The sequence below is a fragment of the Petromyzon marinus genome, chromosome 38 (assembly GCF_048934315.1).
Source record: "Petromyzon marinus isolate PM22_M1 ecotype Great Lakes invasive population chromosome 38, UKy_Petmar_22M1.pri1.0, whole genome shotgun sequence".
NCBI classification, from domain to species: domain Eukaryota; kingdom Metazoa; phylum Chordata; class Hyperoartia; order Petromyzontiformes; family Petromyzontidae; genus Petromyzon; species Petromyzon marinus.
In genome coordinates, this window is record NC_133704.1 from 10,018,054 (window position 1) to 10,044,452 (window position 26,399).

General features: G+C 52.7%; 1 protein-coding gene across 2 annotated transcripts in view; it reads left to right on the forward strand.

Annotated features, from left to right (window-relative positions):
- CLUH (CLUH binding protein of NUMT mRNA) overlaps positions 1-26,399 on the forward strand; it is a 74,616-nt gene that overhangs the window by 8,485 nt on the left and 39,732 nt on the right. The window contains exon 1 of one of the 2 annotated variants that reach the window (XM_076072651.1): positions 15,594-20,480. The exons of the other annotated variant lie outside the window; for it this stretch is intronic. Within the exon in view, the coding sequence (XP_075928766.1) occupies positions 18,482-20,480 (1,999 nt within the window). The 5' untranslated portion in view covers positions 15,594-18,481. Of the gene's footprint in view, positions 1-15,593; positions 20,481-26,399 lie in introns of those variants that run through there. 2 annotated transcript variants of the gene reach the window in all.

Sequence of the window (26,399 nt, forward strand, 5' to 3'; positions counted from 1 at the left end):
GCGGATGAAAATGCCAACGGGGGTTTGTTTGAGCGGTACAAATCGAGGGTTTGTTTGAGCGGTACAAATCGAACGTGTTTTGAGAACCCTCGGTTTGTCAAAACAACTTGTGCTGATCGTTCGATGTAGCACCACAATCTGAAGCAACCCAATGGCTTGTCGGTTTGGCGTGACAATGCACCTTAATTCCGCTGTTGTGCCATTCGGTGGCATTACCCCTGAGCGCATTGTGACCTCTCGGCGTTTAGCAATCCAATGGAAGTGACGCAAGGGAAGGAGCAAGTGAAGGTCCCTTTTTCACGGCCGTAACGCACATCATTGCATCTACTTTCTGCAAAGAGGGCGGTACGAAGGGTAAGGCCAATGTAGCCATGGTCGTAAGGCCAATGTAGCCATGGTCGTAAGGCCAATGTAGCCATGGTCGTGTGCCAGTGACAGACCAGTCTCCTCCATAGGAACAATCGCTTTTGACCCACCTTAGCTTGGTATATTTTTTTTAAAGGTATGAGAAGAATAATTGATTTCATGTGGGACCCAACTGGAGATTTGAAATTGGGGTTCTACAATATGTGAGTCAAATGGTCCAACCACAGCTACCTGGTCTGAAACTGCACGATCTTCATTCCCTTGTTTAATCCACCGCTGGTCTTGAATAGCTTTTGCTTTAAATACTTCACACACTGCGTGGAGCAATTCACAATACAGTAGACATTCTTATTATCATTCTGTTATTCTTTACTCGCACGAAAAAAATGACAAGCAGAGCAAATAAAAAAACTAAGTAAAAAAGGTGGTGTGTTTTGAGGTTGGAATACCAAGAGGGCCTTTTGTGAAAACCAGACCAAAAACAAAGGAACAAGGTATGTACAACACAGATTTTGCAATCAATTAAACAAAGCATCTTAATTACAATTAAACATGTTAATATCGGTGTTCCAAAAACCGTGTCTGTTTTTTTTGTGTGCGTGTGTGTGACAGTTGTGCAACAATAACGAATCGATCCCAGCGTTTCTGGACATTGTCTCGATTTCATTTTACTCCGTTCAAGAATCATTAACAAAAAATAAGGACAATAGTGTACATTGGAAATTACGGTACTGTGGTTGCACTTGTGAATAGGATGCCACTGTTGTCAGAACACAGTAGATGATACGTATATATTTTAGCAAGAAGCCCACGAGCCACAAATGTATTGCGTCATGCTAACAACACAACTGACATTTCAAACGATCCTATCTTGGCCTCATTTTAATAACTCGCAGGCCTGAGAGAGGGGTTGTCTCGAATTAATTTTAACGCTCAGCCTTGGCCGTGACGTGCACATACTTTGTGTCACATTGCGCTTTGCCTCCTGAAATCGAGGGGATAACGCCTGGTAAGGCGGAGCGGATGGAGACGAGATTGAGACGGGGGGGCGGCCCCATGTGACCGCTAATATCACTTAACCCCCGAGCCGCCGTGTCGTACGTCGGCTTATTTGCGCGACCTCGTCTCCTTGCCCCGTCGATCGGCCCCCTTTTCTGGGTCGCATCGAGAGTTTGGCTTTTGGCACGCACTGCGGCAAATCTCTCGCCTCGCCCGTGTCGCGATCCCCAGTCGGAAACCGAATAGATGATGAACGTGCGTTTAAAACTCGCGACCCTCCCGTTTTATCAGTGCGCGCACTGGGATATTTGCCTGTTGTATTTAACTTTTAAATTAGTGTCATGCCATTGTATGTCGTGAGTGTACAGCTTGCGTTATTATTAACGTTATTATATGACTTACTGCAGTCACGAAAGCTTTAAATCAAAACGTTGTTACTGTACTTAAAAAAATAAAAATGAAGTCGTCGGCTTTGGCGTATTCACTGCTGGGTGGCGGTGGCCACTCCGAGTCCCTCGTGTTATGCTCCTGCTCTTGCCACAATCCGTCTGCCTCTCACACGTGAGCTGATCCTATCACTCCAACTGCACGGTGGTCAGCCTCGGGGATGTCCCCTTCCTCCTCTCTCTGTCATTTTATCACCAATCTTGTCCATCAGCCACCATCAACTTTCCTATTCTGGCACACTAATACTGGTAGGAAACGTAGTGGACTGGAAGCCCAACCGGGATGAATTCACAGGAGGCAGGGGATTAATTGTGTATGTCTGTGGATGTCTGTCCACGTGTATCCGGACACCCGGATAAAATGGGAGGGGTGGGGCTGGGTGGAGTGGGGAGGGGCTGGGTGGAGTGGGGAGGGGCTGAGTGGAGAGGGGAGGGTAGGAAGGGGCTGGGTGGGGAGGGGCTGGGTGGGGAGAGTGGGGAGGGGCTGGTCACCCCGTGGTGCCCTTATAAAACTCAACGTTTAACCTACTCACGCCGGCTTGTGCCCGTCCTCAGTCGGGCATATTTGCGGAATACACCACGTGGTGCCGCCGTTGACCCTGGCCATTGACCGAGCAACCCAACGTTCCTACCAGCTCCCTCCGCAGGAATGTGTTAGTCCAGCATGTTGCCTTTCACGCACAAGTGAAAAATAAATAAAAAAACTCTCCGGTGTGCGACTGCGTTCATTCAGAATTGACCGTACAGCGTATAACGACGCAATGCCCGATCCACAAGTATGAAGGAGACATCGTCACAGTGATACACTCCGCTACTCCTGGCGTGGTTATCTGGCTTGTTGCTCGGCATATACATCAGCAGCCATACGAAAGAAGAATAGGTTCCGTTTTTTAGACACGCTACGTCTTGCTTTCACTGAGAATGAAAGTGCATATAACTCTACTGTACTTACTATTTTTAACTTATGGGTTGGAACAATTCACCCCCTGGATGTTCAATCAACGACGGCGATTCGGGGTCACAATTCGAATCGTGAATGAATGTGTTGGTACATTTTAACATTGCAGCGAATTCAATTGAAAGCAACGCGACCCTCGTGTGCTAGCAAGATAAACTCGGAACACCGATTAGAGGCCTCGCCCATATCATGGTGGTTTGACCATACTTCACCATTGTGGTTGGTGAACGCTTGTTGCCAGTTTTATCACGTAGTTCGCTAATCACCACATCTAACTATTTAAACGTATTGGGTTGGTAAACCACAACCGATTAATCCAGTAAACCATTTTAATAATAATCGATAACCGGTCCACAGTCGGGAAACGGTGATCGTTTTCGGTGGAATTTGAATAATGAATGCGCCGATTGCCACGCACGAACCACAAATGGCACGGCAGCCCAAGTCCACCGCATGGTACACATCTTCCCTCCATTCTCAGTTTAAAGCTACAAATGCAACTTCCGCACCACGAGATGGAATCAAACCGGCGACCTCTGGATTGGAAGTCCAGCGCGCTCGAGCCATTTCACACCATGGCATCTCCCTTAGTTTTTATCATTTAGAAAGGTTAAAAAAAAATGTGTTTTTGTTGGTAGGGCCATTTCTATGTATGTGCAGATAACCAGTAACCGTTTTTCTCTTTTAAAATTAATAAGACGGAGCTTGAGAGTGCAGGAAGACCTGAGAAATGTATGAGCTTGTCCAGCAGAGGGCGCACTCTTTGAGACCCAAATGTTTGGGCATGAGAGATGCAATGAAGAGAACCCCTTCCGTCTTGGTGCCCGTGCTTCCAGCGGATTTTAATTTACGGGTAGTCCTTAAAGAATGAGTGGTGTTTTGAGGCTGTCCGTTTACTTGACCGTCATGAAATGTTAGTAAACATTTTTTTCTGGATTTCACCGGTGGTGGTTTTTTGCGACTCGCTTGGGCTTTGCTTTTTGTGCATAAATACGCCACTGCACGTGGTACAGTGTTTACTGCATAGCCAACCGCTGAGGAGTGACTATCGCAGATGATTAAACTGTCAATCCTGGGCCACACAATGCATCGCGTGCAAATCCAATTTTATGCTTTTGGTCATGGAAATTTGGAAGTGTTTTTTTTTTTTACCGAGCGGCTTCAAATTTATGCACGTGCCGAGAGATGCAGTAATGCGAATTTTTGTGTGTTTAGGATTAAATTAGCGCATTGCGAAAGACATGGACGATTAAATACCTGGCGGAGGGTCCAGCACGTCCGGTGTGCGTGGCTCGGATGCACGGCGAGCAGAAAAAAACCCGTGGTTGTTTGGACAGAGCTAATCCCGCACGATTGGCGCAGGCGCTGTGACGTTTTCTTTGGTTCGTCACGGACTCGCGTGGTTGACCTTCAAGCGGTAATTTCATACCGAGAGGTCGGGGTGGGTACTGTTTTTTTTTTTAAAGAGGCAAATATGTATTTGACTATCGCTGCTGGAATGACAAGGTCCATTTCACCATGAATTGATGTATTGATGTGATACGCTAACACGTTGTAATGTACGATACAATGTTCTGCTTGTTACAGTTTGAAGGACGCCTAAGTACAGTTCTATGCTATTGCATGGATAGTACAGTCCAGTCATGCCATGTACCTTGCATAACATATTTAGGGGGTGTGGTGTGACATGAGTGGTTTATAACGATACTTTAGTAATGAGCTTAATAGATAGTCGTTTTGGCATATCGATGGGTTAAGTCTCTTATACGTTTATCATTTAGTGGTGGTAACACTTTTACATCACAGGAAGAAGGGCCTTGTTGGTCATGATTCCAGTTGTTGCGGCGGTTCATGGTTCACATCCAGCAGCCGCAATGAGTGTTACCGGGGGGGTGGTCTTAATCGTTAAAATAATCGCCGTCTGCTTTTTTTTTTACAGTGGACGTTAAAGGTCCCGTGGAATCGTTCGCAAGAGCTGTGTACCGGCGTCGTGGTCCAAATGTATTACGACGATCGTTTTGCTGCCATCGCCAACTCTAAGTCCCGACTGCCCTTACTGGCAGACTGATACCCCAGGTCACTCTTGCAAATGATGCTCGTATCCTAGTCTCATGAGTATCTCGCCTGGTTAAACAAATCAACTTAAAACACTGAACTTGCAGCAATTTGCTTGGCTGGTGAGGTTGTACGCGAACCGGGTCCCTCAGCTCCACCATCCCTCCCCTCTCCCTTCAAAGCGCAATTCGCCACAGTGGCGAAGTCTGCTTCGGCAGTCGTCTCCCGTGCGTGACGGGGCGTCGCGAGAAGACGCGCCAATGCTGCCGACGTGTGTGCCCTTTATGCAATACGGCAAAACTTCTCCAATGACTGACGTCGGTGTGGGTGGAGTGGGGGGGGGGGAGTAAAACCTTCATCCAGCAACAATAAAAGCGCTGTGCTGCCTGCAGTATGAATAATGCATGGGATGTATCGCTGCGGTGTTGCCTTTGGGTGCCAAAGTGTAATTGGCTCATTGGCCATGCAGAGCCATGAGTGTTTGTTTACTCTCCTAGCACGGGTTGGTGGAGGTGTCGGTGCCCGACCCCCCCCCTCTCCCACCTGCTTCCATCATCATCGACACCATCGACACAATCGCAGGCAACCCCGGTGGGTGCAGGGCTCGGGAATAATGTCCTGAGCTGATTCAAACGGAGCTGCAACTCTGCAACGTCGCCGCTGGATTCAAGGCCTCACTCCCTCCCTCCCACCACCACACACCGATGTTTGCTCTCTCATGGTCCCTGCAATGCCACTGTCCACGTCACTCCCCTGCGCGTGAAGTGATCCGATTTTGCTTGTGACGATTTACCCCTTCCCTCGATCCTGGCCGTTTGACGAATTGGAGCGATTCGATAACAAAAACAACCCACGCATGTTTTTTTTTTGCCTTGGTTTTCGTCCTGCCTCTTCGACTCGCTAAACTTAAGAACCCACTTTAATCACGGGGTGGCTTTCTTAATGTTAGCCCCCGCTTTCGATCGTCTGACACCGCTATTAGCCCTCTTGGCCATGTAGCCGCGTTGTGTATGCCATTTTAATCGTGTTACTTCGCACTAAGGTACACGATGTCTTGGTTAAGGAAGACCTCCAAACTCTGATTACTACAGGGCAATAATTAATATTGTACTGTGATTACGGTTTCTTTTGGTGTAAGCGACCTTGAGCAGGTGGCTGAAATTCCACATTCCCATGACGGGACCTTCTCCACATGGGATGATCACTGTTGACTTGGTGCTCGTCATGTTACTTGGCTCTGTCAAAACAGGAGGAGTCGATGGGGCGATTCCATCCTCCTTAACCAAGATTTGAACTCTCAACCATTGCAATTGCGAATCACAAATTGGCACCATACCGATGAGTCACAAATTGGTCACATTTTATATTGATGAAATCGAATCGTGGCGAAGTCTCTACATGCCTCCCCCGGGTGTTCTTGTCGTGAAGCCTCCATATTTCAGCTGCGTAGAGCATTCGCGAACAGTGTGCTGACACGGCACGCTTGGCACAACAGCACTGCGGCGTGGTATGCCCCTCTCTCTCTCTGCGTTTTGGTATGCACGGTGCATTCGTACAGCGAGAGCTTTACGAGTTCCCGAACCAGCTCATTAAGTGAACGGGGTGGCAACCAACGATCAAAGGCGCCATCACACCCTTGCCCTACAGACAAAGACCCCCCACCCCCCACTCACCGTTTAGCCTATCAACAGACTGTAGGGGCAAGTGCTGTTAGCGAGCACCTATGAAGGCCGGCACGGCACACGAGGGGGTGGGTGGCCAGCGCCGCGCCCCCCACCCCCCCGGCCGCCTTTGCCTCCCGAGTGGTGAGATTTTCCACATCGCACCAGGTTCTCGTTCGAGGCCGAGTCGACCTAGGGGACGCCCGTGATCCGTTTGAGATAATCGTTACCGGTGTTGGCCGCGAGCGGGAATCGAACTCTGGTCGTCGGGTTCGTAGCGCGACACGCTCACCGCCGCTCCGTCCCATAGATGCACCACCGGTGCAGCACATTGTGTAAGCATGCTGCGTTTTATCCGCCCGCCGTTCCACACGTTGTTGTGAACTTTGCACCTCTGCCCTCTGTTGTTGTTGGAGGGCGACAGCCCCCAGCTGCCCAGGAGCAGCGTCCTTCACGAGCCTACTCGGCGGAGGCTAATATTGACACATCGGCAAGTCTAGCCAGCTCTGCATCCTCCCGTACCACAACAGCTCATCTTTTCTCCACCGCGGTCATTTAGCCATAACTATCCAGCCAAACGGGGGAACAGCTCGGGCATGTGGTGGCTGGCCATGCGGGCTACATGACACAGCCAATGCAGCCTCGCCACGCCAGAGGAGCTCAACAATGGAACGGCGTCCAGATCTTTGAAGAATCTGCGAGCTCTTGACACGCAATCCAGCCTATGTTAAACCCCGGGATGGATCGTGGGCAGACCGTCCTGAATGTTTCAAACCGGTACAGACGTTCCTTCGGAAGGAGTCGAGGTGTTATTCCGCAATATGTAGAGAAGGGAGGGCAAAAAACACACACACGCACGAGCGCATACGTGACGGTATAGCGCTTGTGCGGGTTCACAAACTCGCTTTTGCTGCACTTGCCATCTCTCGGCCACCTCTGTAGCAGGATCACGGGCGTGCGCCACCATGCCCGACTTTAATGAATGCTGTTGTGGTGGGTTTTTAATTTATTTGCGTGTCGTGACTTTCCGCCAATTTAAATCCCGACCGTGCCGTCGGCTTCACGGTACGAAGATGGAGTATCATTCTTGGACCTCTTGCAGAGCAGAGCAAACCTCCGCGTTGGAGAACGGCCCACGGGGAAGAGGGTATCACAGAGCCGCATCCCGAGCACGCTTGAAGTGACCTCTGATCCACACACGGTAGAGGGACAACGCTTCTCCGCATTTGAGATTCATCGCATGACGGTCAAGGCGCAGTTTGTAATTCCCAGTTGCAATTTGGCCTCGCTAGTCGGTCTGCGAAACATTGTGAGCATTACAAATTTAATCCTTATTCTGAACGGAACCGAATATAACGTGTGTTTTTTTTGGGGGGGTAGTCATTATTGACATTGCCATAACATGTTTGTCTTATTGGTTTTTTTTTTGGATTAGATTGTGTAACCCACCGGCACCCAACACAGCCAATTAGTAAGGTTTGTCATGTAAACAAAACGTACCAATTCATCCCTAGTTGAACACACAGGTTCTGCGTTGGAGAATAAATCCACAACATTTACAATTCGAGTACAATTTACGCGATCCAACCCCCCCCAAAAAAAACAATCTCTACGGTTAATATTGGTCGCGAAGGCCTACGTGTTAAGACTGGCTAATTGTCCATCGTTCGAACATGGTACATCCGGATTGTGAGTTGAAGAGTCTGCCTCCTGAGGCGTACATGTCGTCAAGCTGACACATGGGCATGTGCAGTGTAGAGACAAACAAAAAAAACCCCTAATGCGGTAGGTGAAGAGTTTAACTAAACATAGCCGCTGCCCGACCCTCGTGCCAACCCGTCAACTCTGCCACCGTTCCACCTGTTGGTCCGAGCAGTTGTTGTGGTCACCTCTGATCTTGGCGGGGTCACAGCGAGTGGAATTCTTTTGGGTGGAGGCTTGCGGGAAAGAAAAAAAAACGCGCGCGCGCGCACACACGCTCGAAACCATGAGCAATAACTTATGGCCTGACACAAGTTTGGGCGAATGTTCCTGTCGGTCAAACTTTTGTTTTAAGCACCGAGCGTGTGCCTGTCGCCACCATTGGGTGCAAAAATTGGCACGCCGACTGCTCGCGCGTGCGTATTGTCCGTTGTGTAAAAGTGCGGAAAGACGCTACACGTGCCAAACGCAGACGAGGCAAGCGGCACGCGCTTCGAGGCGCGTTTATCAGCACGTGTGTATGTGCGTCGGTTCTTAATCGCTCCTCTAGCGCACCACTGAACGTCTTTGCACAGGAGCGTACGTCTACGGACACACTCGAGGTGGGGTTCCCCCTCACTCAAGCCCCCCCCCCCGCCCCCCCCTGTGCTTTTAATGACCGTGAAACCACCAGCCCGTCTGGATTGTCACGTGGTGACCGCAAAACAATGGAGTATACACAAGACGTGGGGGATATTGCTTCACTCTTCGTCGGAGCACACAGTGGCTTGCGCCACGTATCGGAGCCAGCCGCGTGGAACGCGTCCCCCGCGCCGCAGTCGGTGTGTGTGGGGGAAAAAACAATTATGCTAAATTCCACCAACGTTGCGTTGTGCTTTTCTGTATCGTGGAGGGAGGTGGGATAAAAAAAAAACAACACATTTTTGCTTTTAATGTTTTTTGTTTTTAAATGACCGGGGCAAATGAGGTGTTGTACTTATGGTGTTCCAAAAATGTCACGCGCATCTTGCCTTCTCCATACTCTTTGGTTCTTTCGGTAAAGTGAATGAGCCACTCGACTGGGTTGCACTGTGTGAAGGCAGGCGGGGGCTGCTCACATCATCGGCCCTGCGAGGAGAAGATCCCCAAGCCGGCGGCCACAAGAGACGGTGGGGCGTCTATAAAACCATTTTGTAGCGGCCGCATCGCTGACTGCGGTGCCCTCCGCGCTCTGTTTTAAAATTGCGGTTGAGTTTCCGTCATCATCGTTCTGCCGAATCGGAAGAACGTTTTTGTTGCGCGTGGTGTGATAATGTCATTGGTGAGAGCGGTAAGCCCGCTGCGCTACGAACCCGGCGACCCGTGTTGGATACCCGCTCATGGCCAGCCCCAGTGACGATTATCGGAATCGGTTCTGGGCCTCCCCCTAGGTCGACTCGGCCTCAAGCGAGTACCTGGTGTGGCGTGTAAACATCGCCACTGGGGAGACAAAGGCGGCCGGGCGTGGTGCTGGCCACCCCCACCCCCTCGTGTGCCGCGGCGGCCTTCGTAGGTGCTGCTCGCTAACAGCACTTGCCCCAACCAGTGTCACGCCTATACGAAGGATCTTTGTGTACGCATCACGTGTTTGTTTTTCACGCCACATTCCATGCGTTTAGCATTTTGTGCGTGCGTGCGTGTGCGTGCGCGCGCCGTCACACCTCATCCCACGAGGCGCAGCAAAACTGTCGTCTCATTTGGTGGCAGGGAGCCAAATAAGGGCGTCATTCCGTAATCTGTTGGTGCGGTCGTGACTTTTACACCTTGCCAGCCAATCGCTGGGGCTTTGAGACGATAAAGGTTGGGGGCGGGGGGGGGGAGGGACTTCATAATTTGTCAACGTGCACGTTAAAATTTTAATCTCCGGGCAATAATGATAGTTATTTGTCTTTTTACCCCTCCCATCTGTATGTCCACGTGTGCTGTTGGCATCGTGGCGAAATATACAATAATTTACGTTTGTTTCTGTGTTGGGATGCGGCTACGACGTTAATGTCACCTAACCGCTTCTGAAGCCAGTTTTTCCTATGGACCTCTTTCAGCACATTAGGGCACGTCTTTCATATGCCCTGCAAATAAGTATTTGTTTTTCTGACAATGACACGGAAGTGTTTTCAATTATCGGAGCTATCGTACGCCAAATTCACTTGTAAACCAAATATAGCACGGTTGGCTACGTACGGTGCTGCGAAAGAATAACATTTTATTCGATGTTTTTTTTTTTACGGTTAGCTACGGCGCACGTCATGGCTGCACGTGTGGCCCCGTCTAATGCACGTCGCATCTGACGGTCGCCTGCCAATTGCATGTCCCTTGAACCTCGGTCCCGTGTCCCAGCCGCAGCAGGCCCCCCGCGAGACTGCCACCAACACTTCACCGTCACTGCCTTCTGTCAAGATCCCACAGCTGTTGCACGGTCGACACTTGGCACCTCCGGTGGCTGCGCTTGGTCTCGCCACCGCCACCACCATCTGTCTGGCTTTGGTGGCTGGCCTCTGGGTGTCCACTGCAGTGCGCCCTCCTCCGCCCGGCAAACGTGCACCACTCGCCGAAACCTCCCCTTACTGGTGTAACAAGAGGAACAAGAGAGGAGGGTTTCCAATGTGAAATTGAGATATCGTGTCGCTCTTACGTGTGCCTTGAGCTGTAGCTGCGATTTTCTTTTTTAAGTCCCGGAATACGCCGGATCTTTTTTCGTTACGTGTGGATAAGTGTGTGCGTGCGTGTGTGCGTGTGTGTGTGCGCGTGTGTGTGTGTGCACATTGTGGGGAGTGGAAGTGCAACGGTTAGCACGCTGTGCTATTAACTCGGCAGCCTGAGTTTAGTTCCCGCTCACAGCCGACACCAGGTAACGATTATCTGAATCGGTCTTGGTCCTCCCCGAATTAGACTCTGCCTCAATTGAGTAGCTGGTGTGATGTGTAAACATTGCCAATGGGGATACAAAGGTGGTCGGGCGTGGTGCTCGCCACCCACCCCCTGGTGTGCCATGCCGGCCTTCGTTGGTGCTCGCTTAACAGCACTTTCCCCAACAATCTTTTCAGGCTATAGGGAGGGATCTTCATGTGCCCATTGCCGTGTTTCATAACTATTTCACCTGTCTGGAAACGCAGAGTTGAAAACATGATTGTGTGTTATGTAACCTTAAGTGGCAATTTTCCATTTGCCATTATTTTGTCGGTCTGACGTAGCAGGATTTACGCGCATGTCTAGGAGTGATGTGGGTCAGCGCCACAACTTGCCTCTATTTTTTTCATTTAGAGCTGTTGCTTTTCCTCCACAATAAGCACACTCCTTTAATGCCGAGTTGACCCTAGGAGAAGCCAAGAATAGGTTCGGATAACTGAATGAACCCCGGTCACTGGCATCTTAGCAACATTCCAGTACCACTGCACCAACATTCTCCGACCCACAAAGACAATGCCCTCCCCCCCCATATATAGCCTTTAATAGACCATTAGGGGCAAGTGCTGTTAGCGAGCACCGAATGAAGGCCGGCATGGCACCACGAGCGGGAGAATGGCCAGCACACAGCCCGGCCGCCTTTGTCTCGCTAACGGCGATGTTCACGCACCGCCGCAGCAGGCTTCCCGTGTGAAGGCCGAGGTCGACCTCGGGAAGGCGCAGGACCGGTTCGGATAATTCGTCACCGGTGTTGGCCGTGAGCGGGAATCGAACTCGGGCACGCCGGGTTCGTAGCGCGGCGTCGCCGGACAGCTTTGATACCGCTTCTTGCAACAACGCAGCCACTACTTGCAGCTCGATGTCAAGCAGGGGTGTAAGAAGCACAAAATGTGATGAGTGAGGATTTCAGTCGCCTTTAACACGGGGGGGGGGGGGGGAAATGCACTTCGAAGAGCATTTCCAAAGACATGGAGGCCCATGACCGGTTTAGATATTCGTTGCCCATGAGTGGGAATAGAAGGCAAACCCCACCGGGTTTTATTTTGTAGCACAATGCGCCGACCAAACCACATTGCCGCTCGGTAGGGCGATTATGGCCAGAACCATTATGCCTGGCCACCTTTTTGTATCTCCTGAACCTGACGTTTACACGTCCAGTGCAAACGTGCGATGTCATCTGCTGGCCATCTAACAACTGAAACTCGCAACGCATGGCATTCTCCCGAATCCTACGTTCAAATCCTGCTTGTTGCGTTCCAAGATCCGACCCAAGATTGGACCAATTTAAGGCGATTTTGGTAGGTAAAACGTCCAGTACGTGAAAAGGTATGAATGTACAATTCGTTTATACATAAATGGGCTTTGAAGCCGGGGGGCATTTTACTAAATGTCGCCTACAGTTTTTTAAATATATTTTTTGCCTTTTTCTAAAGCAGCGTCAATGGTGTTTCATTGTACTGTTACATTGCAGAATATAACAATGCAGATAATCCACATCGGCCGTTAAGGAAACCTTTTCCGTCGTACGTGAGCTGCATGACTATCGGCACGTGTGGGAGGAGTGTGACTTTTGAGCCCTGCGAGTGTTCCTTTGCATCTTTTGATCGTTGCGTACATGTGCAATTTGACGTCTTGAAGATGGTGAAACGTACTCGTTACTGTAGGTGTGCGCACATTTTGTGGGCAGTAGTGGCACCGTGGTCTGTGCGCTGCACTCTCAACCTGCAGACGCGAGTTCAATACCCAGCCACGGGTAAAATTGGTGGGAGTGTTTTTTTTTAAATCTGGTTCTAGGCTTTTCAATTTGTTTGCTCGGTCTACCTGGCGCGCAGTGTTTTATCAGCACTGGGGAGACAAAGGTGGTCGGGAGTGGTGCACCTTAATAGGTGCTCGCAATAGGCACTTTCCCAAACAGTCTGTAAAAAATATATTGGGCTGAGGGGGAGGGGGGGGTCAGAAGTGGTTTGTTTTTGTATATTTCAGGGCATACAAACCGCATAAGTCTGTGTGGGTGTTCGCACCATTGAGTGTGAAAGCGCACTTGTGTGTCTGGGGAAGCTTGCTTGCGTAAAGCACTGGATGAACGTCGATGCCCATCCAGAATATTTTTTATTGTGTCCCTGTGGTGAGAGGTGGCTGCATGGAGTGATTTGGAGCATTTGGTAATCTCGACTTGGTGTATTGAATCCTTCCCAAGCGTTGAATACCCAATACGATAACGTCCGTGGCGTGGATATAGCGCGATGACTGTATTAGGGAACACTTGTTTTATGCGGACGCAAATTGGATATGTAACGTGATTTTCGTGTGAACGGAACTACGTCGTGCGAATAGGAATGAGCGTTTGTACGACTGCCTCGGCTTAGCGTCGCGCAAGGCGGGATGCTGCTGGATGCTGCTGGATGCTGCTGGATGCTTGCGGATGCTTGCGGATGCTTGCGGATGCTACCCACGCGCCTCAGTCTTTGCTCAGCCTGCGTACGCATCCCGCGCGTCATCGCGGACTGTGGTGCTTTACCCCTGTGTTATTTATTCACAACGCGATTTTTCCTTCCTCTTCCATAACGCGGTGTTCTTCAGGAACGGCAACTACCGCGTTACGGGATAACGGACTGCAAACCCCAGTTGTAACCTCGGGGGACAGCATCACGCCGCCGTTGCATTGTTTTAGCGCCCCGATTAGCGGGGGGGCGCCTGCCGTACGGAGCCCGCCCGCGGGTCGTGTGAATCTACCCGTGGGGGGCCGTTGGACTCCCAACAGCGAGTCGTTTGCCGCTTTAGATTTGAGGGGCGCTCATCTTTCTGGCCTCGCTTTTTTACGGCTCTTGCGATGGCCCTCTGCGGGTATGTACGTTTGTAAAAAAAAAAGAAAAATATTTTTCTCGCTGCTCCTTACCACTTGCCCTACGTTAGCGATCGCTAAATCGGAGAATCCAGTGATATTTGCCCCACCCCCCCCACCCCCCCAAACTGCATTAAATGCTTGACGTGTGCGTAAGGAGCGGGCGACTTTCGCGGGACGTTCTGCTCGGCGGTGATGCCGCTCAAAATCAGAGTTGCCGCGACGCGATTTGGCCGAAGGGAAAGAGGACAAACAAAGGAAAACGTGACCCTCCTCCTCCCCCCCCCCAGGCACGGTCCTTTGGCGAGGGGAAAATATCTAAACCAATTCCTGCGTTCGGTACCAAATGCAGGGCACACGGCGATAAAAAAAAATGTTTGCGGCATTGGTTACGGCTCGGCATAGCCAATGAAGACGAGAGAATGATTTGGGGGGGGGTCGCTCCCCCCCCCCTCTACCCTCAGCCTACATTTTGTACTGAGGCCACGCATTTTTTTCTCAACTGTCTTGCCTCCCCCTGAATAAATCCAGATCCGTGTGAGGCTATACAGGACCCAGCGATGTCCGCAACATCAAACGATGGACATTCAAAATCGGGGTCTCGAGGGGAACGCACTCGCACCCACTAATGACCATTCAAGTTGCATGCTTTGCCCTAGTATGTGCTTTCGGCCACTGGGGGAAGGGGTGGCAGAATAGAATATATATTTATATTTTAAAGGGCCTGGTGGTCAACACGTTAAACAGGTGGAACCACGAGATCTCACAACGTTGCTTTCCCCTTCGTGCATTTGATGTCTCCAAAACTCCATTTGATAAATTAAATGTGTTTTTCTCACAACCCCACCAAGGGAATGTCCTTCGGTCGACCCATCGTGCGTTATTGCGAATCTTTGCCGCGGCTGGCACGGCGTTAATGAAAACTCTCATTCACTGTTGTTTTGAGCGCGATGAGTTTTAAGGTCCTCGGCTTTGAAGCTCCCGATTCCATCGTCCAGGACATTGCCTGAGAGTGACGTCATTCGTCCTCCTTGTCAAACTCCCGTATTTCAGCTCTCGAGCAAGCCAGGCGGCCACCGAGCTTGGTTAGGAGCGCTTGACTCGCACGTGGAAAGTCACGAGTTTGAATCTCGGTTAGGGGTAGACTCGACTTATTTATCCGTCCACGGTGGAGACGGTGATTGACGCTTTGCGAGTTCTCACACATACAGGCAACCCTCCGTTTACTCGCTTTTGCGGTACGCCATTTTGGAATAACGCGCGCTTTGTACCTAGAACTTTTATTGACGCGCGCGAGGCAATTTTCGTGAATGACGTCGACCGCGACGCGACGCCACCCTGGCCTGGCACGACTCGGTGTGGTTGCCAGCAGCATGTGCGGTACGATAGCGAGCGCGTGTTACTCTGTACAGCATCTTGCCGTGGTTGCACCGACGCTCTTCGTATTATATTGAGTGCACGTGTATTGTAGCGATGTACGCTAGGATAATATAGGCCATTTATGTCTGCGAGTGTGCGAGCGAAATCCCCGAACCCTTTTATATCTTCTGGGAAAATTTGTTTTTGCCGTACGCAACTTTGAGATGCGCACTTTTCCAGGAACGCATCTATCGTGTACGCCAAGGAGTGCCTGTGGAGCAATCCGATTGAGCTGTAATGCTCTTTCACAGATGTCCATTCGGGGCGTGTCTGAAAGCTGCCACAACAAACAGTACAAAAACACGATAGGAGTGTAAAGTATAGGGAAGGGAAGCAAAATTGCTACATACTTAAAGATTTTTATTTCCTATTTATTTACCGTGTAAAGCCCACTTAGCTATATTGCATGCCACGTCAATAGAGGCAACTGCAGCCATCTGGAACGCTTCTTCCTTCTGATGTTAGGATGCCACTGGAGCCATGCACTTTTGAAAAGCTCGTTTCTTTAGAACGGCTTCTTGTGTTTAGTTTATTGTCCCCCCCCTCCCCCTCCCCGCACCTCGGATTAGCATGTTTCGCTACGTACGGTGCGAAGGAAATTCAACATACGTGCTGGTCGTCCTGTACAGAGAAAGATCCTCGCCATGGGAATGTGGAATTTCCACCAACGGCTCATGGCCACCGGCAGAGAAGAGCACCCTTTGCCGTTTCTCGTACGAGCTGCGAGCCAACTCCCTACTCGGGCTCTGACCCGGCGGCAGCTAGAGGCTGGCGGTCGTGGTTTCACAACAGACAGTGCATGCACATCCTTTGTAGTAGCGCGCGTTTATCGTTGTGTGCGTCGTCATCGCGTGGCCGAGCGTCGGCGGCACGGCTTCAAGTTCGCAGCCTTGAAGGCGGCAAAAACCTTTGGGCACACGTGCCCTGCAGCGCGCCCGCACTTGCGAGCGCGCGTGCCGTCCGCTGCGACACGGGGCTTGCGTTTTCGTTCACACTTTATTGCAGCACGCCAGCCGGCCTCATGTGTATGCGAAGCATGTTCCTCTAGCTCGCTATATTTAGGCGGTCTGTGTGTGTGCGTGTGTGAGCGCGTGTGTGTGTGTGAGCGCGTGTGTGAGCGCACGCGTTTTTGTCCCCTCGCACTCGCGTGCAGGCGTCCGTACGCGAGCGAGTGTTGCGACCGCTAAACATACGCCACTCGCTCTCCGCGTACCAGGGGATGGATGCTCTCTGGCCTGTTTAGTCGACGGGGCTTGGTTAGCCTCCAGTAACCAATTAGCGTTGTATTAGATAATTGCATGTATCATTCACGTGTGGATTTTTGTTTTCCGCTTTGGGGTTTGTGGGTTCGTTTTGGGAGGCGGATGTGAATGATGTAATCGCTGGAGAAGCACGCAAGCTCAATCAAATTGTGCGCATCCGCGATGTTCACCCTGTGCAGTGCCTTAGCGGGGATTCGCTACAAAAATTCTACCGCAGGTCCTTTTTTTTTTTTCCCCTCTCTCTCCCCTCCGTTCGGCTTTGTCCCTTAAGTTAACACGTGCATACGAATGCACGAAGTAAAATAAGCGGAACGAAATAACCGAGAGGAGGAGGACTTACACGCACACGTCTCTGTGGATTATTTCGGTGCAAGCGGGCAACTCGGTGCTGGACGCGGTTGCGTCCTCAAGGCCCCCCGTGGAGGTCACGGATTGGGGAGGAGACGCGCGGGTGCCCGGTGAAGGTTGTGTGAAGGACGGCTCCTCTGCGTGGCCGCCGCCGCCGCCATCGCCGCCGCCGTCGTCGCCGCTGTGGATAATCGGCAAGCGCGGAGCCAGGAATACAAAATTGCGCGCGACCGCCATGAAGTTTGACCGTCTGCCGGTGGCGCTGGTGTCCCAGCGGGCTCGCGGCGGCCTGCGGGACGTGCGAGGTTAAGGCTCGTGCCAACAAACACCCCCCCCCACCACCACCATCCACTCCGCGTGGTTCTCCACGCCGTTCCCTGTGACGGGCCGGACACTGCAGGAGCAGGAGCGGCAGCAGCGGCAGCGGCGGCAGCGGCGGCGGCGTCGGACCTCCTGTCTGCGTTCTCGGGAGAGGATGAAACGCAGCGGCTGCGGGAGCGTGACCAAAGCCTGAATTTAGCATTGTTTCGCTCGACTGCTTTTAAACGCAGCCAGCGGCCTCGTTCTCGTCCCCCCCCCCGTGCCCACTATCGCTCGGTGCTGCAGCAGTTTGGCGGACAACGGCAAGCGCAGATAAGTGGCTGCATCGGTGCCCTGTTAAGGCACAGTCTCGATCATTATTGTTCTTTTGATTTTTTTCTTAATGCAAGTGCTTTCACGTGGGTTTTTTTGTAATCCGTCACATGACGATTGTGAAATCCGAGCATATATATGTGTGTAGTCGCTCAAATTGTCCGATTAACCGTTTTAATCTAATTCCTAAAATTAGCACGTAAAATGTAATAATATGTCAAGTTAGACAATCTGCAAATGAAGCGCAGTCGGTAGCAGGAGAACCGCTGACTGTGCTGCTATGCAGATTGGTCGTTATGAAAGGAATCGACGCTTTCTGTAAATCTGGCTCAGCCTTGCTTTGTTTGCAAGCGATCAGCCTTTGATTCTGTGAGTTTTTCAGTTGTAAACCATTTGCTGGTTATGGCTATATCTTCTATGATTTACCACGTGCGGTATTTTATTAAAACTCTACTAAATACTTAGCTGTACTAAATCATATTGGTTTGTATAGTTTGTAAAAAAAAAAAAAGTCTAATGAACACACAGGAAAGTCGGTACCTCTGATAGGAGCGTTTTTTTTATTTTGCAAAAAAATGCAACGTCCAATTTACTTGTGTTTTACAAGTGCAGCTTCTGGATATTGATTTAATGGTTTTGTGAAAGGTGATCACGATCCGACCTTTCCTAATTGAGAGTGATCAAGTCCAGAGCGATGGCGGTTCATCGGTGTCTGTGAAATAGGAATAGTGTTTCTGGTCTCGCGGTCGCGACCCCCTTGGGTGGAGCCTCCGAGCGTGTTGCTTTCAAACTCAAAGTCCTCAAACGCCGCGGTCGAGCCACCTGACTGGGGGGGCTGGGTCGAAGTTGCAAACGCGCGCCGGGCCACAATGGGCAACGTGCTCTCCTGCTGCGTGCGCTGGTCGTCCTCGCGACGGCCGGACCAAGAGACCGTGTCCCTCTTGTCCAACGGGTCCCCGGCGCCAGCGTCCCCTCGCTACGGCTCGCCGGAGCACGCCACCGTTTTCCGCGAGTCCCCCGGGGGGATCCTCAACTCCGGCTACGGCGGCGACGTCACGAACGGCGGGTGCGTCGTCGAGGGCCCCGCGTTTCACGGCGGGCGTCGGCTGAAGCGCGGCGTGCTGGGCGACTTCCCTCCGGAGTACGCGCTGCACGGCTCCTCGGACCTGCGAGGCTTTGTGGTTGGGGGCGGCTGCTGCCGGGAGGACTCCGCGTGCGCCGCCGCTGGGCCGTGGGAGTGCGGCGTCTGCGGCGGCGACGGGGCGGGAGCCGGCGTCCTTGCGCGCGGCGGCGGCGGCGGCGGCGGCTACGCGTGCGGCCCGGCCGCCCGCGTGTCCTTCACGGTGGGGACGGCCGACTGCGTTCGGCCCGCGAGTGGGGAGCAGGCTGCGGGAGGGCCGCTGGGGCGCATGCCGGACGTGGTGCGGAGCGCCGCGTCGAGGAGGAGCGGCGGCGGCGTTTTTCTGAGGGACACGAATCCGTTCGTGGGCGACTCGTCACTCCGCCACCAGGAACCCGACCGGATCTTGGCGCACGAAGAAAGTTGCTTTGACGACTACGAAGAGACGTTCTTCCACTCGCGCAGGCCTCCCGCGGAGCGCCAGATGTCTCTGGGCCGAACGTCCCACGTGTACGGCGCCGCAAACCCCTTCTGCGGCGGCGCGGAGCTGCTGCCGCCCCCCCCGCACTGCTCCGGGGACGGCACGCAGCCGTGCTCGTACGGCATGGCGGCCTCGGCACCGGAGTTTTCGCAGCCGCACGGCATGGACCACTCGCAGGCGCTGCACTGCAGGATGGAGTTTCGGAACGCGTCGCATCGCGCGGTGGAGCACAATCCCTTCGCGCAGAACAGCTACCAGGCGATGCAGGAGTGGAGGCGAGCATTTGAGAATCCCCCCGTGAAAAAGTACGAGGCATTCCTAAGTCCCACGGGTTACTGCGCCACGGGAGACCCGGGTTTTCTCGGAGATCGGAACATGAGCCGTCCTCAAAAATCCGCCGTGAACGCCGCCGACATGCAGTCCTGTGGCTTCTTTGACCCAGCATGCTGTCAGATGAATCAGCATTGCCACGGCGGCTTCGGCTGCATCAACAAAGATCAGGACGGGGGAGGAAGCTGCTACGAGGGGCGGCCGCCCGACTCGTGCGGCACCGGCGGCGGCCAGAGCCACTGTTGCGAGGGCGCCGCGTTCGCGCGGGCGTCGAGCGCCGCGCCTCGGTCGGACCCGGCGACGGCGTACTCGCGCGACGGCTCCGCCGTCTTTTGTGACGCCGCGCAGGGGGGCTTCGAACCGTGCTCTGCCGACGACGATTGCCGGCGCAGATCCTACAAGGGCGGCGGCGACTCGTTGGAGGGGAGGGCGCCGTTCGAGGGGGGCGACGACGACGACGACGTCCTGGGCGACGACGACGACGCCGCCGCCGCCGAGGACTTGGACCCGGCTCGCTGCGGCCACTGGCAGGTCTGCCCCAGCGTGCAGCAGCAGTGTCCCACGGCAAGGTGCCAGCGCGACGACGCGCGCGTGCCTCGCCTCGCCACGCCGCTGGCGAAGAAGACGGGTGGCTTCGCGGGAGGCCCGGTCCTTGGGGGCCACGCGGCGACCGCGGCGGCGTCGGTGGCGGGCGGGGACGCTTTGCCGGGCCTGGTCGGGTCGCAGCGCGACGGGTGGCGGCGCGTTTCTTCGGCGCCCTCGTTGGCGGACGCCTCGGTGGGGGCGGCGGCGGCGGCGGCGGCGGCGGCGGCGGCTCGGGACGGCCGCCGCCGCTCTCCCGCCCGCTCGGACGCGGCGCAGCCATCTCTGCTGCCACCTGCAGGGGGCAAGGCCAAGAGGAAGCGGAAGAGAAGGCGGGCAGCCTCTTACAGGAAAGGTACGGGAGGGGGTGGTGGGTGTGTTTTGCGCAAAGCTCCATCCAGAGTGATGCCCGCTAAGCGTGTAGTCACGGAGATGTGTCGTGAGTGGGCCATTCTTGATGCTTGAGTCAAGGAAGTTGCGTGTCCATGCTTGGGTGCGATGGTGAAGGTACTTTAAAAATGTACGTTTGTTTTTTCAAGGGATGCATGTAGGGATGGATCTATGTATGCCTGTTTTTGAGTACTGTTAGAATTAAACTTGTAATCTCATTTGCATACACACTAATATGTTGTTGTCTTTCCAGTATTTCTCCCTCCCGTGTTATTGAACACTCTTAGAACTGTCTCAGCTGCCTGCGGCTCTGTGTAACAAGCCAACGTACTTAGTTTATCTCTTATCGACGCTCGTGGTGGTGGTGGGGGGTGTGGGTCTACGGTTTGGTTCGTTTCGTATCCCACACAAGTTCCTTTGCGTCACTTTTTTTCGAAGGGCTCTTCCCAGCTTCCATCTCTCCACGCTCCTTTTCAGAATGACCGCCATCCCCGATCCGCTCATCATGTCCGTTGGGTATGGCGTATTGTCGCGAAATTGAACATTCGCTCGCAATGAATGAAGTCGTCGGTATTGGTCGGTGCGGTCGACGTCCATCGCGACCTTAAAAAAACACAAAATACAAAAATGTGACCGCGGTTATATTTTGCAAAGCGCTGGGCAATTGTGCGGCCGAAATAGACGGGGACAAGAACGGTCGTTACGGCCTCCTTCGCTCGTGGACGTCATCGGCCTTCGGGCCGATATCCCCGACCGTTTATTATTTCACACCCGCCGGACTGCCTGGTGCATTGAAACATCGCCGAGAAAGCAGCGCCACCTCAGTGACTCTTTTCTGGATGCGCGGCTTGATGCTCTTCGAAGCGTGTTTTCGACTATTGTTAAAGGCGACTCCGAAATCCTTACTCATCCCCTTGTATTTTTTAGCTTCTTACACTCCTGCTTGACATGGAGCTGCGCGCGTAGTGGCTGCGTTGTTGCTGTAGTTGGGGGGGAAGCGGCGGTAGCAAAGTTGCCCGGCGGCGCTGCGCCACGAACCCGGCGAGCCCGAGGTTCGGGTCCCGCTCACGGCCAACACCGGTGACGAATGATCTGAACCGGTCCCTGGGCCTTCCCGAGGTCGACCTCGGCCTTCACACGGAGTACCTGGTGCGGCGTCGTGTGAACATCGCCACTTGGGGAGACGAAGGCGGTCGGGCGTGATGCTCGCCACCCACCCCTCCATGTGCCCGTGTGTGGGCCTTAATCGGTGCTGGCGAGAACCGCACTTGCCCCGACAGTCTGTTAAGGCTGTAGGGAGGATCTTTATCTTTGTTTCGCTGCCGTTGGAGTCGTAATTGAGGCGGCGAGTGCGCACATTTTTTGGCTCGGAGTTGCCTTAAACCCGATTTCGCTAAAATGAGTTCCACTTCGCGAAAAAGACTGCGATTTAATTTATCCGTTCATGTTGGTCGCCATATCGTCAAAGTCCATTCGGTCCGACGCTGGTTTTGTTCAAAATATGGCACCTTTGATGCCGTTGGCTCTCGGGGGTCTGATGGTAAGCACGCTTGTACGTGATCATTCCGATTTTGGAGTCTCTACCCTATATTTCCGCCGTGTTTTTGAGGTACCGCACTCCATTTTTCCGTATTAAATATTATTACAGCCGTGATTCGATATCACAGTCTGCGTTACGACCGTGGTTGCACACGCCTCTCGCCGTACGCGACCACTACGAATGGCAACGGAGTGCAGATGAGCCGGTGCGCTGCTGCAGCATGTTGCCTCCGCCGCTGATGATGAAGGTCGCAGGGCTGATGAAAGCCGGCAAAATTGATCTCGTTGGGGGGGGGGGGGGAGTCTGGAGCACCCCGACGTCATTCTTATCGTGCGTTCAAGACCGCACCTGTGCTTGTTTTTTTCTTAAAGCGGCGACTCCGTATAATAGAGGACGTGTAATGATTACACATACAGGGATGTTTTTTTTCTCCATTGTCTGGCCTGTAAGAGACACTGTCAGTGTCTCAGGTCTGCAAGGGACCGTGTCTCAGTTTCTCAGTGTCTCAGGTCTGCAAGGGACCGTGTCTCAGTTTCTCAGTGTCTGCAAGGGACCGTGTCTCGCACTTGGCATCGTTTTTTTAATGACGCTTCATTTGGTTACTCGGGATTGTTCGGGGGCGCCACATCTACGGCCTTCGGCCAGGAAAATCACGAAAAAAATTGCGCACGAACGACGCATTCACACAAGCACCCGATGCTGCGTTTTGAAGTTTTAAAATGAAACATCTTTGAATTGTATTATGTTTTTAATTAGATCATTTTATTTCTTTATTAAAAGCTTATATCATTTTACATCTTCATTGAAAAGGACATTTCGTGTGAATATTCTCTCGTCGTTAAGTAGATGGCCTTGCTGGGGGTTCGGTTCGATGCGGACTTTCACCTGGTTGGGATTGCGGGATCGAGATAAGGCGACACGGAGCTGCTGGCCGTGCGAGAAGACCGCCGTCTGCAGATCGATTCCAACGTGATCGAACGTCTGTCCCTGCGCCTCCGTCGTTCATGCAGGGGGCGCGTGTAGGTTTGCAGCGCCCCCTGCATGAATACGACGGAAAGTGCAGCGTTCATCTCAGATAGATAAAGTTGTGCGCTTTTATATAAGAGCATTCTCTTGCCAGTTGTGCAGATTGTATTACCAAAAGCAATCCCTGTGCTGTTTCTTTGGGCAGTAACTTTGTGCTGTTACCGTTGCAATAATCACAGCCTTTTGTTCAGCTGCGTAGATTAATCGCTCACTTTAGCTCGGCATACTTTATTACGCAAGGTATTTGCAGCTGGGCTATTTCGCATGTGAGTGTAATCTGCTCAACTAGTGACTGGATTGGTGACCATGGTGGAACTCGTTTTAAATGTGAAACCGTTCGACATTTTGATACCCACCCCAGGCTCGATGCTAGGCCCTGCTTTTTGCCATCTCGGTGTTCAAATGTCCGTGACGCTCCCCACGGGAATCCCCAAGGCCCCTTTATCACAGCCCGGTGGGAATCGGGGGTTGGCTTGGTGGGTTAGGCCCAAGAGAAGCCCCCCCACGTTCCCCATTGCCAACCATAGCAGGTTAAACCCCCACGGTGGTTGGCACCAAGGCCCTCCCCCCTAGCCAGGCTCATTGACCTGCGCTAATAACTATTTTCCACTGCACAACTGTGCTGTGCCGGGGCCGTGCTGAGCCAGCCTCGTGTGACTCGGGGACGCGCCAAATACAAGCCGCCGATTTGACGTCGCGCGCAATGGAAGGTGCGACGCCGGAGTCGCACGTGCCAATGGATGGTGATGATTATGATTATTAACCATGTGCCCCTCGCTCTGTTTGGCTCTGAATCATGGTTTGGTTTTTAGTTCGGTTTGGCGCTCTTAACGCGCGAGGGGCCGCCAACAAGATGGCACGGCTCTAGTGTTGCCAATGGAAAATGGGGTGTTTTTTTTTTAAATACAGCTTGCGGATTGAAATTGTGGGGGGTGGGTGCGGTGGCGGTGGGCCAGCCCACAGAGCTTCGTGGCTTATGGAGTGGTGGGCCCTGTTGCTGGGCCAGAGAGAGCCCAGGAACGAGGAGGCAACGGCTACCTCCATCGGTAATCAAGTTTCACACTCGACGTATTGTGCTGCTGATGAATGCTGAAGGGGGGGGGGGGGGGTTTGTGCTGTGTCCGCGAGCTGCAAGTCGTGGAGGAGAGCCATTGTCGTGTGCGGACTTGCCGCTTCTGCAAGGCGACGCGGGAGCACGAGGAGAATGTTCAGAAAGCCGCTTTGCGTAAAGGGGGAATGCCTGCGGCCTTCATCGCGCGCACGCTGCTTTCGGCTTGAGCAACGCGTTTAACGAAACGAGAAAGGAGAATTCCAACTGCACATTTTTTTTTTTTACAAACTTTAAAAAAAAATTGTTCCCCGGGGCGAAACGGTGCAACTGCCGCTGCGCACGTGCGTATCCCGACTCGCCCGGCAGCGCATCCACGCCCTCCCCTCGCAGTCCCTCCCCCGCACCGCGACCCCCCTCTCGGTGACCGCCAAGCGGCGGGACGATAACGCATCACCTTCAGCCGCGCCTGACTTGCATTTCGGCGGTGACGAGTGTGTGCGGGCGTCAATCCTTAGTTGGGAGTGGGGAGGGGGGGGGAGCGGTGGTGTAGCGGTTAGCGCGCTTGCGCTGAGAACCCGAGGTTCGATTTTCGCTCGCAGCCATAATCGGTGACGATTATCTGAACCAGTCCACTAGGGAGACTAAGGCGGCCGGGAGTGGTCCTTGCCATCCACTTCCACGTGTGCCGTATCGGCCGTTATAGGTGCACGCTAACAGCACTTGCCCCAACAGTCCGTTAAGGCTATAAAGGAAGGGGATATTTTTGTTTTTGTACGATACGTTTGGTGGCTGCACGGTGGGTGAAGGTGCCACGATTTGATGCCAAGCCACAACCAACGGGTCGATTTTTCAAGTCCGTTGGTCACCTAAATGAAACTCGCCAATGATAAACTGTTTACGCTTATTATTATTATTATTAAGCGTCTCCACGTAACTGCTCATCAAGGCTATTTGACAAGGTGGAGGGAAATCTAATGTAATGAAGGTAAAAATACAAATGTTGCAATTAGGCAATGTGTAATCCGAGTCTGTTCACATTTTAATTCGAGACGCAATGGTTTGGGGGCTCCCACACCATGACCTCATGTGCCATGGCAAGCCTTGACAGCTGCTCTCCTAAACGCACATCACATATGACATGACATGCAGTGGTAAGAAGCGCATCGAGCTCTTTTAGAAGCTGCTCGACTTCTTATTTCTTTTCCGCGTCGTCTGGCCAGCTCCTCGCCACGAATGACATTGAACTTCTCGGTCCCGTCGTTGTGTCGTTGCCGTCGTTTTACGAGAAGTTCAATTTTTAAGATGATTTCAACTTGTAAACCTGGCACGGGGGTGCCACTGCAGTGGCGATAACAGTCCCCCACTGAGCTGGGTCACACCGCAAAATGTTGCGTGTAATAGCAGCTGTCGTGCGGCGATTTATCCCGTTGATGCGCAAATGCTCTTTTAAGTATAGGCTGCCGAGGTTGTGCGTTTTTTAGGTCGCAAATAACGCAGGCCAAAATGAGTTGCCGCTGCCCGACGCGGCGATGACAGAAAATAAGTTTAAGCCTCGTGTTGTTGATCATCGACGGGGCTGCTTGAGGAGGTTTGCGTGCAAAACACAATCGACCATCGTTTATAAATACCCAAGCTCAAAGAGAATCGTTTAATTTCAGTTAAAACGTGAAGGAGAGGGGTCGGGGAGAGGCTGATCTGATCTCGCGCAAGCTGCATCGGTGGGGTGGTTTTTTTTTTGTGGTGGCAGGAGAAAGTTGGGGATTGTGGGTGGAATAAGGAGGCGGGGAGAGGGACGCATATACGTGTAGCTAAATAAATAAATAAAATCCGCTGTGTGTGTGTGTGCAGCACAGGTTGGAGTGCATTTCAGACGGTGAAAGTCGCTCGACCGGAGGTTCCACTCGCGCAATAGGCGTCGTCTTCATTTGCATCTGCCGCCTCGTTTGCAATGGCTTTCAGTTAGAACGGCGCGCGCTGGTCCAAACTTACGGACGCCGGCCGGTCTCGCGTCGTTTTTTTTTATTCGTCCATCGCATTTTCATACTCTCAGTCGGCCTGAAGGGATCGGCAGCTGTTGGGCCGGAGCAGCGTTTAAGTTTGACCGTTGCAGCTCCGCCAGAAGATTAGCGGTAAAACATTTTTTTTTAATAAACGCATTTTGGGGAGAGGCTGCGGGCACGCACGAGGGGAACGCAGTCTGCCCTCATTTTGCAGATTAAATGGACACCGCAGGTAAGGCGTGATGAGCGCTGCAGGGAGTCACCCCA